Source organism: Buteo buteo, chromosome 5 (assembly GCF_964188355.1).
Source record: "Buteo buteo chromosome 5, bButBut1.hap1.1, whole genome shotgun sequence".
Classification (NCBI taxonomy): domain Eukaryota; kingdom Metazoa; phylum Chordata; class Aves; order Accipitriformes; family Accipitridae; genus Buteo; species Buteo buteo.
Window position 1 is genome coordinate 10,852,332 of NC_134175.1, and position 13,063 is coordinate 10,865,394.

The following is a 13,063-nucleotide window of genomic DNA, read 5'->3' on the forward strand; positions in this document are numbered from 1 at the left end:
CAGCATGGGTCCCTTCTGTGGGCTGCAGTCCTTCAGGTACAGACTGCTGTAGCGCACGCTTTCCCATGGAGTCATAGCCATCTTTGGGGGCACCCACCTGCTCCGGTGTGGATCTTCCATGGGCTGCAGATAGGCATCTTCTCCACCGCTCACCTCCATGGGCTGCAGGGGGACAGCCTGCTGTTGCACCAGGGGCTGCAGGTGTTGTCTGAAAAGCAGATTCATCACCTGGTATGCAATGAGCCAGTAATCACACACTCGGGAGAGACATCATTTATTTCACATTTGTGCAAAGATGGGTGCTAGATGGTAATTCCACAAAGCTAGCACACCCTGCAGTTAAACAAGCAAGCAATTTATATAGTTTTAGATTCACCCACCTAGTTTCCAAAGTCCTTCCCCAAAATAATTTTTGTTAGTTACTTATCTGCCACCATTTCTATTGGGCTAAGGTTTTCTCCACTTTGAATTAAAAGTACAGTGTTCTTTTATTCTACAGCACATGCTCAAGGAGTGCATGGAGGAAAGTCTTTTGGGTGTTGAATTGAGTTGGTGGTCATGATCTCCCTTTGCCACCTTTACTTTTCCCTAGTTCATGCTTCTTTGGCAATCATCCAGCCTTCGGTGCCTTCTGGAGCAGGATGTTTCCTTCTTATCAGTCTAGTTCCTTCTTCAAGGGTATAGTCACTGGCAAAGCCTGCATTGTATATACAAAGCAACCAGGCCTACATAGTGAAACTATTCAGTAATGGTCCTGCTTAAAGGACAATGCATCGTATTTGACCCTAAATTGAGTAGTATCACCACGGTGACGCTGTAACTCAAACATATGACTACAGGTGAATCACCTCCTCCAGTGCACCTCCTCCCCCTCCTCCTTCACTAACCTTGCTGTCTGCATAGGGGTTTCTCTCACATCCCGCTCCCCTCCCCGCTGCAGGTCTCCCCTCTTAAATTGGTTATCCCAGAGGCGCTACCACCATCGCTGGTGGGCTCGGCCTGGGCCAGAGCCGGGGAAGCTTCTAGCAGCTTCTCACAGGAACCACCCCTGCAGCCCCTCCCCAGGACGAAAGCCCCGCCACACAAACCCAATGCAAGAAGGCAGCACCTCCTCCGCCCCGTGCTCAGAGACCGTCACCCTCCACATGGTCACGCCAGCTCTGCGGGCCCAGAGCAGGGTCCCGGCCACAGCGCCGTGGCCTGGGCAAGCCCTGGGGCCCGGGCTGGCCGCCAGCCTTGCCTCTGCCCACTGCCCCTCGCCGGCAGCACCCAGCGGACGTGCCCCTCTGGATGCCCCTTCTCCTCCTTCTCCCCCAGCCAGGCCAGCCCAGGCACGTTGGGGGATATCCCCACCATCCTGCCGAGGCCTAGCCTTGAGGGCTTCAGCCGCAGGGATGGGAGACGCCGCGGGCAAGCACCACGGAAGCAGGGTGGCAAGGAACGAGGTGGCTGCGTGGGGGCTCCTGACGGCCTCCCGCCACCCCGTCCTCTCAGGGCTGCCCACCCCCCGCCTCCTCAGGGCCTCCCGCCACCCCTGTCCCCTCTGGGCCTCCTGCCGCCCCATTCCCCCAGGGCCTCCCGCTGCCCTGATGCACCTGAAGTCGTGCCACCACCCCGTCCCCTCATAGCCTCCCACCGCTCCGTCCCCTCATGGCTTCCCGCCACCGTGTGCCCTCAGGGCCTCCTGTCGCCACCTCAGGACCTCCCCAGCACCTCAGCCCTTCATGGCCTGCCGCCACTCCGTCCCCTCAGGGCCTCCCGCTGCCCTGATGCACCTGAAGGCGCTCCACCGCCCTGGCCCCTCAAGGTCTTTCACCAGCCCATCCTCTCAGGGCCTCCCACCACCCTGGCCCCTTAGGGTCTCTCTCCCCCAGCCCGCAAAACCTGCCCCACAGCAGAACAGCACTGAAGGAGCTCCACAGGCGCCGGCTAAGGAGGCACCTCGGACCCCTCAACGATCCAGCCAGCAACACACGGGCAGGAAACAACTGGCGGTTCAGGGCTGCGAGAATATTTGTGGGCATCTCCAAGGACGAGTTTTTCAGGCGCTCTGCCCGTGAGCTTTGTTGCAAGCGTTGAGGCTTCAGCAGAAGAACCGAAGGGTGAAGGCCTTTCTGGCCACCTTTCCTACCACGTTGCATGCCTGGGCAAGTGTTGCTGAGCACAAGTACCCTTTTTCTCCTCTTCCCCAATGCCCTGGGGATACTGGGGACCAAAGCAAGACCCACTGGTTGGAAAAAGATGGGCAGAAGAGAAGTAGCTCAAGATTTGGCGGTACAGCCATTCACGTGCTGCTCGCCACCACCAGAAGATGGCCAAGTCCTGCCCTGGGAAAGCACGTACTACCTGGGACAAGCTACAGAAATAAAGCCGATCGCACAGCCTAGAAATGCGATCGCTTCCTTGCTTGGTTTTGTTCTTTTTCTTTCTTCCTCCAGAGGTTCGTTTCTGCATCTGTACACAGTGTTGGCAGCTACAGCTGTTAGGTTCAGCTCCCCTCAGAAAGTATGAAGTTACGCAGGTCTAAAAGCCATTTATTGTTCTCTCCCTTTCATGCTCCTGGGCCTCTGCGTAGAATGACATGGATTTCATATTCCCACGCCGGGGTGAAAGAAAGCGCTCTTAGAGAAGAGCTGATCCCTGGGCAGGGAGAGGCCAGGAGCCACCCAGCCTTCCCCACAGCCTCAGGTGGCCCCAGCACACGGAGCTCCCGGGATCAGCTCTGCACAGAGCTCCAGCAGCACAGGAAGCCAATGTCCCAGAGAGAAGGCCGCCTCCTCCACGCCCTGCGGAATCGCTCTTGCAGCACCTGCAGCCTGAATCTGGAGGGGGGATTTCTCTCTGCGGCTCTTAGCAGGAATAGGGTTTGACTTGCCAGGCTTGAGACGGAGTCGCTGACGTCTTTTGTCGTGCTTTGAAGGGCTGGGACAGAGAGGAAGAGAGACGAGGTCAGAACCCGGATCTGCGGGGACCCCAGGAACGCCTCCTGCCAGGGCCGCCCCACCCAGCTCTTCCCATGGCCAGGAGGGAGCAGGGGCCGACAGGATCAGCCGGAAGGTGCTGGCCACGAACGCCACGTGCCCCTGAAAGCTCTCTCTGCTCTGCCCACGCTGCCCCTCATCCGTGCAAGGAGCAGAGCTCTCCCCAGCTGGGACAGGGATCACAGCTCCCAGCCCAGGGTCTTTCCTCCTCCCTGCCAGTCCCCACTGACACCCACCCTGCTGCCCTCACTCACCCTTGTAGATGACCTGGAGCTTCACCTGCTGATGCGCCACGTGCCGCCCGGCAAGCCCTAGGAACACGCAGCCCGTCACAAATCCTGCTGGCCCCAGCAGCGCTCCTCCCCTTGGCAGGGCTGAGCCTGGGGTCCTCCCAGAGCATGACGCCCAAGGGCAGGGGTGGGAGAGGGCGGCAGGGAGCCCCGTGGGTGCCCTGGCCCTGCATCGGGGAGTCGGGGCTCCACAGCCACAGGGCCAATTCCTGCTGCCGGTGCAGCAGCCGGGGCTGGGGCCAAGCTGCGGTGGGGCAGGGAGGGACCCCGGGGGAGTTGTGGCTCACCAAGGACCATGATGGCCGCCTCTCGCATGGATGCCTGTGGGCTCTGCAGGTACAGCACGCACTGCTGCAGGTACTCGTCCACTCTGCTGCTGTACTCTGCCAGCTGGAGAGAGCACAAGGGGATGGAGGGAAGGGTTGGTGCAGACTCTGCCCCCAGGTCGGGCGCTCCCTGCACCCTGCCTTTCCTGCCAGGACACCCCTGACGCCCAGCCAGCAGCCGGCCAGTGCCGGGGTTTGGAGGGAGCAGAGGGCTGGGTGCTGCCCAGGGAGCCGCGGTGCCACCCTGCTGCCAAAGCCCAGCTGGGCTGGGGCTCCGTCGTCGGCACCCGGGGCTCGAGGAGGGAGAGGAGCCTGGAGAAGAGTCCACGGGGCCACACGCCCGAGGGAAGGGAGCGTGTGTGGGGGGCAGGCTGGTGGCGATGGGCTGCAGCAGCGGGCAGGGCACAGCTGCCAGCCCCACGCACTGGGCACTGGGGGCAGGGGGCTTTTCCAGGCTGGGACTGGGGCGTTGGGGCCATCCTTACCAGGTACTTGCCAACCACCCATGTCTGCTCCCTCTCCAGCAGCTGCTGGAGCTTCCTGTTCTTCAGGAACTTGATAGCTTGAAGCAGGGTTTCCCGAGAGGCCTGCAGAGCAGCAGAGACTGGGAGATGGCACCGCTGCCCCGCACACAGGACCTGTGTCCCCTGCACGTGGGCAAGGCTCGGGGCCTGTCCTGGCCCCTGGTGGGAAGATGCAGCAGCTGGGGAACGTGTCTGTCGACAGGTTTGGCACCCGGGCAGAGGAGTGGCTCAAGCCCCATCTCGGGCACCTGGTGCTGCCAGGGCAGCAGGACAGAGGTCCCCCAGAGCTGCTGCTCTGTAGTCAAGGACAGGGGGAGGCTGGAGCGCTGCAGTCCGCGAGGCGCCAGGGCAGGAGGCAGCTGAGCCACCTGCCACGGGGACACCGGCAGCTCGGAAATCCTCACCTCTGCCACGTGCTGGTTCTCATCATGCAAGTGGCAAAGCAGCGGGATCAGGCTCCGGTGCACGTGCTGCTTCAGCGGCTTTTTTCCCTCTTCCACTACAAACTCCATCACATCTCGGAAGAGGTGCATGGAGAGCAGTTGCACGTGGTTGGTGTCCTGGTGGAAAGGACGAGGGCAAGACCTCAGCACCGGCTGCTCCCGGCCCACCTGGGCACGGGTCTGACAAGCCACAGGGCGCAAAGTTTCCCAGCAGCACCCAGCGCCCGTGGTGAGGGGCACAAAGCCTTACGCTGTCAAAGAGTGGCCGGAGCCTATCAGCCAGCTGCAGAGTGATGGGGCTGCCAATTGGGATGCCTGTGGCCCGGAGCACCTTGCTGAGCACGGAGAGGGACATCCCAACCACCTCCCCGTCTGCATCCATCAGTAAGTCTATGAGCCTTTGCAGCAGGGGCTGCATTCTTCTGGCCTGTGTGGAACACAGTGCTGTGCTGTGAATCCATGAATGGCTGCACTGCCAAAACCGCTCCAGAGGTTCAACCCCACACCACTGCCTCGGGGCCCAGAAGCCAAAGGCCTGCCCCGAAGGACTCGGGCAGGTGAACGGGGAGCCAGGAGAGCTGGGAGCAGCTGCCACAGCTCCCGAAGCCCAGCCAAGTCCAAGCTACTGTGTTACCCAGCCCCACGCTGCCAGCACACCTTCAGCCGGCTGCCCCTTCTCACCATCAAGGGTGTCTTGCAGAGCGCCAGGAGGCCTCTGAGCACCAGGCGACGCATCACTCTGCACTTGCTCTGCAGGTACGTTGGGACGAGCTGCAGGATGTTGTCACCCCAACGCCTTACGTTAGGGTAGACCAGGAGCTGAAAGACACAGAGCAGTGACAGGGGTGCCTGGCCAGCAGGACTCCACCACCGCACAGGGCTGGGTCCAGCCAGCAGCACAGGGCGCGGGTACCGTCCCAGTCAGCCGAGCCCAAAGGCAGCAGCGGCTGCGCAGACCCCCTGGGCTCCCTGCCCTGTGCCGCGGGGCACACGGTGCAGGTCGCTCACGTGCTCTGCTGTGCCTCCCAGCCCTCAGCAGCCTCTGATTCCTCGGACTTTGAGGAGCCGCGATGGGAGAGCGAGAGCTGGCACAAGGCAGGCACGAAACACAGCTGGGGACAAGTGTCACCCCAGCAGCAAGGGGCCGAGGGCACGCAGCGGAGTCCACCCTCTGCCCCAGCTCCACTGACTGGGCTCCCCCCGCAGCTGCGGCTACGAGAGGGCAGAGTAGTGGTGAGAGCCGGGTCAGCGAGGCAGCACTCGCCACCAGGCTCACCTCGACAAGGAACGCCATGGCGGGGACCTCCCAGAGTTGCTTCTTCCTCCTGAGCAGCTTGACAAGGTGGCCTGCGATCCTGTAACACAACCTCCTCGAGATACCACACACCTGTCTGGCAGGGGGAAGAAGGCACCGTTGACGCCGAGCAGGGTGGGCAAACCTCTCCCCGGACTGACTCACAGAGGCCTGGTCTTTCTCCACCGCCCCTCGCCAGGAGAAAGGCATGGCCAACACCAGCAGGCTCCTTTTGGGGAGGAGACTGGCAAAACACCCTTCCTGCCCTGAAGCCTTCCCTTCTGGGAAGACCCCTTTCCTGCCCACAGGGCACTCGTGTCCCCCAGGCTCTGTCGCTGGCCCTCAGTGCACCCTGCCCTGCCCCGGCGGGCTGCCGTCAGTAGGGCTGCCTGTAGACAGACCCCCCCCACTCTGTGCCGTCAGCCCAGGCCCCACGGGAGGGGACACTGGTGCTCTGGGAGGTGGCGTCTCGTATGCACCCACCTCTCCCAGGCTTTTCTAATCTGCTGGGCCATCCCTTGGTGACAAGTCCCTCTCACCCACGACCAAGGGGATTGTGCGGGGCGCCCCAGTGAATGTGCGGGGGAGAAATGGCGGGGGGAGCGGGGACGAGGGGGTTCTTACCTGGCCAGCAGACCCATTGCACAATGGTGGGTCTCAGCGCTGAGGAGGGTGTCCCAGCCACGCTTACATTCAACTTCAAACACCATATCGTCATAGTCTAGGCGGCAGAGCAGTGCTTTCACAGTCAGCATTGCAAATCTGTGTGCAGAGCAAAGCCCAGGTCACGCTGGGAGCCCAGGCCCTGGCTCCGGGGCCACGGGAGGGATGGGAGGACCGGAGTGGAGCACCTGCTGGGGTTGGTGGGAGGGCAGCCTTCCTGCTGGCATCCCCTCCAGAAGGTATCGACCTCCTCTGGCATCTGCTTTGTGGCAAAGAAAATTTGGCAGAGCAGAGCCAGGAAGATGCGGGGGAAAAGCACGTCCAACCTCCGTGGGCGCCTGGGCAGCCGGAGGATCTCCTGCAGCACCCTGGTTGCCTGCAGAAAACAAACCGCCCAGAGACAGCGCTCAGTGCCGAGATGTCCCCACGGCAGGGCCCGAGCACGGGAGGGTGAGGCTCAGGCGCTGCCCTGGGCCACGGGAGACGCAGGGGGAGCACCCGCCCTGGCTGCCCCTACACCTGCCCCTAACCCAGGTTTCCAGCCCACCGCGTGAGGCAGGGAGATGCAGCGGTGGGGGGGGATGGAGAGCCGCCCGGAGAGGCGACCCTGGGGGCGAGCAAAGGCCTGGGCCAGAAACTCACAGCCAGGGCAAAGACATCTGCGCTGTCCCCATCGGAGGTGCACGTGCTGTGCAGCGGCCAGTCCTCCAGCACGCAGACCAGCTCCCGCAGCACCTGCTCTGCAGTGCTCCTCCCGGAGACCATCACCCTCCACATGGTCGCAGCAGCTCTGCAGGCCCAGAGCTCTGTGTCAGAGGGGTCTTGGCCACAGCGCCGCGGCCTGGGCAACCGCGGGGGCTGGGGCTGGCTGCCGGCCTTGCCTCTGCCCACTGCCCCTCGCCAGCAGCACCCAGCAGGCCTGCCCCTGCGGGCAGCAGGCAGCCGAGCGACGGTGCCTTGAGGGGCAGGGAGGGAGCACGGCAGCGGGCTCTGGGGCTGTCGTGCCAGGGCTGGGAAACGGAGGGGCCGGAAGGTCCTGAAAATCTCCGTCTCTCTGACAGCCCACCTGCGACAGGCTCTACAGCCTGATGGGCTCGAAAGGCAGGTGGGCCCTGTACCTGTCGCACGATGGGGCACAGCGCAGGAGGGTCACCGCCACGTCATGGGGGTGCGCGTGGGTCAGCTCCAGAAGGCTGTTGTCCAGCCTGTGCTCAGCAGACACGTGCGTGTTGGACACGAGCCACCGGTAGATGCACCTCACGATGCTCGGCACCTGGAGGAGACATGGCTGAGAGCTGGAGTGCTGCCAGAGCGAGCCAGTTCCCCAGCTTCCCCCGAGAAGTGCTTCCCTTCCCACCACACTCTGCTGGCCTAAAAGGCTGTTGGGTGCCCAGCGGACCCGGCCTCGGGGGCACACGATCTCCTCCGGGCGCTCGAGCCCTGGCGACAGGCTACTTACATGCTGCAATCTGGAGGCGTCACTTTCCACAAGCACATCCAGCATGGCAGCACAAGCCTCCGCATCATAGGAGTCCGAGTCTGCCATGCCCTCGACGGCCGCGATGGTGGCGTCTTCACGCTCAGAGGGCTCGAGGGATTCCCAAAACTTCTACAGAAGGGAAGAGAGAGGCACGTCACATCGAGTGCCCCGACGGCGGTGCTCGGCTGAGCAGTGAGACCAGGCCCAGCCCAGGTGGGGATGGCTGCGGATACCTGTGCGCTGCTGTGGAAGAGGGCCTGGGCGTGTTCCTGCTCTTCTGGCAGGTTCCAGTCTGGATCTGGCAAAGACCGAGCACAAGCAGAGCTGAGGGGCTGCAGGAGAGGCTGGAGAACACAGCCGAGCCCTGCGCTCCCCAGGCAGGGCCAGCCCCGGGACAGGGGCTGCTGGGGACTCTGACCCCCATCTCTCTGCCCGCAGGTTGGGGCTGGGGGTGCCCAGTGGATGGAGCGTGGCCGGCGCCCGGCCATGGGGAACGGCCCCGTCCCCTCTTCCCCTCTTTCGCTGGGGATGTCCACAGGGGATGGGATGGGGCCAAGCCGGCTGCAGCCACTGGCCCCGTGGCCCAGCTCAGCCACTCACCCGCCTGCAGCAGCTGGACCTCCTCCACCTCATCAGGCTGCCACGCTGGGGCATCCTCAGTGCCTTTCTCCTCCTCCTCCCATGCCACCCAGGCCAGCCTGGGCACGCTGGGGGGTCTCTCTGCCATCCCGCCGAGGCCCGGCCTCGAGGGCTCCTGCCACAGGGATGGGAGATGCCTCGGAAAAGCGCCGCGGACGCAGGTCAGCAGGGAACGAGGTGGCTGCGCAGCCGCAGCCCCGCTCTGCCCCGTCCTGTCCCGTCGCGTCCTCCGGGCACTGTGGGGTGGCCGCGTCCCTGCCAGCGCTTATACCACGGAGGGTCACAAAGGGTCCTGTGACACGCTGCCACGTGTCATGCAATTGGCGGTGCCCATGTCATGGTGGGTCACACCTGTGACACACTGCCATGTGCCCATGCTCTGGGGTCTCTCACAGCCCAGAAAACCTGCCCCACAGCAGAACAGCACTGAAGGAGCTCCATAGGTGCCGGCTAAGGAGGCACCTCGGACCCCTCAACAATCCAGCCAGCAACACACAGGCAGGAAACAACTGGTGGCTCAGGGCTGGGAGAATATTTGTGGACACCTCCAAGGACAAGTTTTTCAGGGATCCCCACACAGGAGCCAAATTTGCACAAATGGGAGTCAGTACTGATGCGGATAGAGAGGATGTCCAACTTGTTTGAAAGCAAACCCAATCCATAAAATGGGTGATTTTCTTTGTAGTTGTTGCCTGCATAATGTACTGTGTGATTAAATTAATAGCAGGCTGCCAGTGGACTGATAACAAGCTGCACCTTCAGTGTCATCAGTGATCACCCGTGGACAGCACTGAGGCAGACAGAAGTTCCCATTGCTCCACTGCCAACTGAAGAAGGCTGATTTGCTTGCTTTTAATGTCACTGATCCACAAGTTAATTTTTGGTAAGAACTCCCTGGAGCTGTGATTCTTGTGTCGTCCTCCCTCAGGAAACAGAGGATCAAGGTACCCAAATCCCATAGGCTTTTCCTCCAAAATCAAAACTGCATGTGCCTTTCACTTCTGTGTCTCAGTTCCCAGCTTCCAAGGTGCAGGGTCTCAGCTAAGGTGACAAATATTCCATGCGCTTTTTTGACACTTCCTTCCTTGGTTGATATTCTCCAAACTGGAAGAGATAGAGTGATAACAAGAACCAGTTAGTGGATATAGCTGGAGAGCTTCCACTGCTACCTCAGCGTCAGTAGTCCGCATGCAAGCCTTCCGGATGAGGCTTTAACCTCACCTGTATTTAATTTCTGCAGCTCAACTGACTTGGTGTTGTGATTTAAGCCCAGCCGGTAACAAAGCACCACGCAGCTACTCGCTGACTTCCCCCACCCAGCCCCGGTGGGATGAGGAGAAAATATAAAGGAAAACTCATGGGTTGAGACAAGAAGAGGGAGGGATTACTCACCACTTATGGTCATGGGTGCTTTTTGGTAGCAGGGGAGGGGCTGCAGGGGTGGCTCCTGTGAGAAGCTGCTAGAAGCTCCCCTGGCTCCAAGCCAGACCTGCCTGTGGCCTAGGCCAACCCAGTCAGCGATGGTGGTAGCGCCTCTGGGATAACAGATTTAAGAAGGGGAACCTGCAGTGGGTAGTGGGATTGGAATGTGAAGAACCCCTCTGCGGATACCGAGGCGTGCCGGAGGGGGGGATGCCCCTGCAGCCCGTGGTGAGGCGGCAGGCTGTCCCCCCCAGCCCATGGAGGTGAGCGCGGGAGCAGATGCCCACCTGCAGCCCGGGGAGGAGCCCACGCCTCCCTGTCCTTGTCTCAACCCACTAGCATTTCTTTATATTTTCTCCTCAATCCCACCGGGGCCTGGGGGGAGGAGCGAGCGAGCAGCTGCGTGGTGCTTTGTTACCGGCTGGGTTTAAACCACGACAGCCTCTCATCCTACAGTCCAAAGAGACAAAGTACACCAGGTCAAAGTCACCTCATTTTTTTTAGCACAATAAAAGCATAACCCAGAAGGCCTGTACCTCCTCAGCAAGGCATCAGCACTGGTGGTGATGCCAGAAGTGGGGATACTGTGGGCACAGTTGTGCATGGCTTGGCAGAAGGCTTGGGGAAAAGTGTCCGTAAGGGCTTTATATTGACTTCCCAGCCTCACAGCAACACTTAGCAGCTTCAGGTGCAGCCTGTCATCTTGGCTGCCTTTAACTGCAATGCTTGAGGTCAGACTCACCTTCCACAGTCAAGTGTCTCAAGCCAGCTGCATCTGTGCCATTGTTAGATGCTGGGATGGGATCCAAGCCTTGAGGTGCATCTGCTGTACCTCTCTTTCATGCAAGCACCTTAAAAACATGTGAATGAGCTTCTAAACTCTAAATCCAAGACTTACTAGGAACAAACCATAGCAGTGCTGTTTTTCAGAGGAACTCTCTTGGCATACTTTCACTCATAACTGAGGCTGGTAGGTTGCAAGCCCATGTAGCTTTCTCTAGGATTTCCTGATGGTGATCCTTCTCACAGGACCCTTCTTCTTTCCCCAAGCTCCAGAGGTGAATAGGACATGGTTGGGAAGAGGAACCTTACTTTGCCCTTCTGAGTAACTGCATAGCAGGAATATTCCCCAGAAACTGGGATGTTCTGCATGCAACTTCTTTCCCTGAAAACGAGAAAGCCAGCTCTGCAACAGTGTACATTGCCTGTGGTGTCATACAACAAGAGCCACAGGGCTGTCGCAGAAACTCTAGGCCAACAGTGATATACTTCAAAAGTCAATTTTCTTTAATGATCTCAAAATGCAATGGTCAAATTGAACAGGAATTTTATGTGATATTGAAATATAACAGACACTGCGATGAACGCAACTTATTTACAGGTTCAAAATGTCAGTTGGGAACTGTCACTACACGAACTGTAACCAAATCCAAGCTTAGAATGATGACTCAAAATGCGCACATCACTCACCAATAAGGTGAGGCACTCGATCCTGGGAAGTTTCCTTAGACAGCGTCCTGATCCAAGGGGAGAGTGTTCAACTGCAAACCCACTGCTCCGAGGAAGACTGGCTCAAATGGGTCTCCTGGCAGCTCCATTTGTACCCTAGGTCAGGTCAGGGCTTGTGGTCATCTATGGTCAGGGGTCTAGAAACTTCTCTTAATTGAGGTGTTTCGTTGGATTTTCTGGTGAGCTCAGGTCACTGGGGTACCAGACTTGGGGCACTCTGTGCACGTGACTCCAGTCATCACATAGGCTGGGTGGCTCAACCCCCAAGCCATGACTTCTAGTTTAATCCTTTCCTTCCAGTGATCAAGAAGTTTTGGTCTTTATTAGGGGGGGTGCGCCTGCCACACAATCCACTCTGTGACAACAGTCACGATCCAAGAGGTTTCTTTGGAGCAGTGGTACAGTCACCTCTTGCCTCCAAAGCTGAAAGGGAGCACAGCCTTTGTGAGGATTGATGCTCATTATGAATCATCATTTCTTCAGTTATTTGACAATTATAACAGAACATCTGTTGGAATATCTACTATTTGGGTTAATTCTAAGGGGGCATATCTAACAATGGATACAGACTGTGCAAGGACCATTTAGATTATGTGTACTCAAGGTAAAGCTTATCTAGTTTAAGAATCTACTTACAATAGAGGATGCTTAGTCACAGACTTGCTAATTAAGGACATACATCCTCCTTCGGCTTTGAGATATGAAGCAGGTGGCAAGAGAAACAAAGACCCTGGTGTCTTCAGATGATGCATCACCATAAGAGGACAAAAGGAGTAGGGGTATTCTTCCCCAAACGACGACCAAAGACCACCAGAGATCCTTGTGCACACATAGAAGACTCTGGGATGATTGCTCAAGAGAACAACACCTCATGCTTGCTCAACATAATGAATATGCAATAGTTAGGTGGAATATATGTATTAGATAGGCATGGTGTTTTAACTGTAGTGTATAAGTATGGACTGAAAACCTCAGTAGGTGTGCTCCATTTGTGGGAATCTTCCACCTTGCACTCTGCACAGAATAAAGCAATGTCTCCTTGCTAAACATACTTTGTGTGTTTCGGGAGTTACTTTCTGATCAGGTAACAATATCAAAAATTAACAGGAATGTTATGTGATATTGGAATATAACACCCAGATTGAACAGGCTCTAAACACTGCGACAAACACAACTTATTTACAGGTTCAGGGAACTATCATTGGGAACTATCACTACAGGAACTGTAAACAAATCTAAGCTTAGAATGATAGTTCCAAATGCACATATCACTTACTGATAAGGTGAGGCACTCAACCCAGGGGAGTTAGGTGAGGCACTCAACCCAGGGGAGTTTCCTTAGACAGCATCATGGTCTAAGGGGACAGTCTCTGACTGTAGACCCGCTGCTCCCAGGAACAGCTTGAGGGGGTCTACCCTGGGTTGGATTGGGGCTCATGGTCGGGGTCTAGAAACTTCTCTTAACCGAGGTGTTTCATTGGATGAGGTGTTT

The 13,063-nt window shown here is 58.4% G+C and overlaps 1 protein-coding gene across 1 annotated transcript; it reads right to left on the reverse strand.

The window, feature by feature from the left end:
- Positions 1 to 2,716: 2,716 nt before the first annotated feature.
- Positions 2,717 to 8,728, reverse strand: LOC142031543 (maestro heat-like repeat-containing protein family member 7). The gene is made up of 15 exons (XM_075029186.1): positions 8,602 to 8,728; positions 8,235 to 8,299; positions 7,981 to 8,130; positions 7,640 to 7,794; positions 7,164 to 7,311; positions 6,710 to 6,897; positions 6,483 to 6,620; positions 5,841 to 5,955; positions 5,246 to 5,383; positions 4,815 to 4,991; positions 4,526 to 4,681; positions 4,083 to 4,184; positions 3,559 to 3,661; positions 3,236 to 3,292; positions 2,717 to 2,922 (listed from the first exon to the last, which is right to left on the reverse strand). The coding sequence occupies exons 1-15, from the start codon at positions 8,726 to 8,728 to the stop codon at positions 2,717 to 2,719; spliced, it is 2,025 nt and encodes a 674-aa protein (XP_074885287.1).
- Positions 8,729 to 13,063: the final 4,335 nt, after the last annotated feature.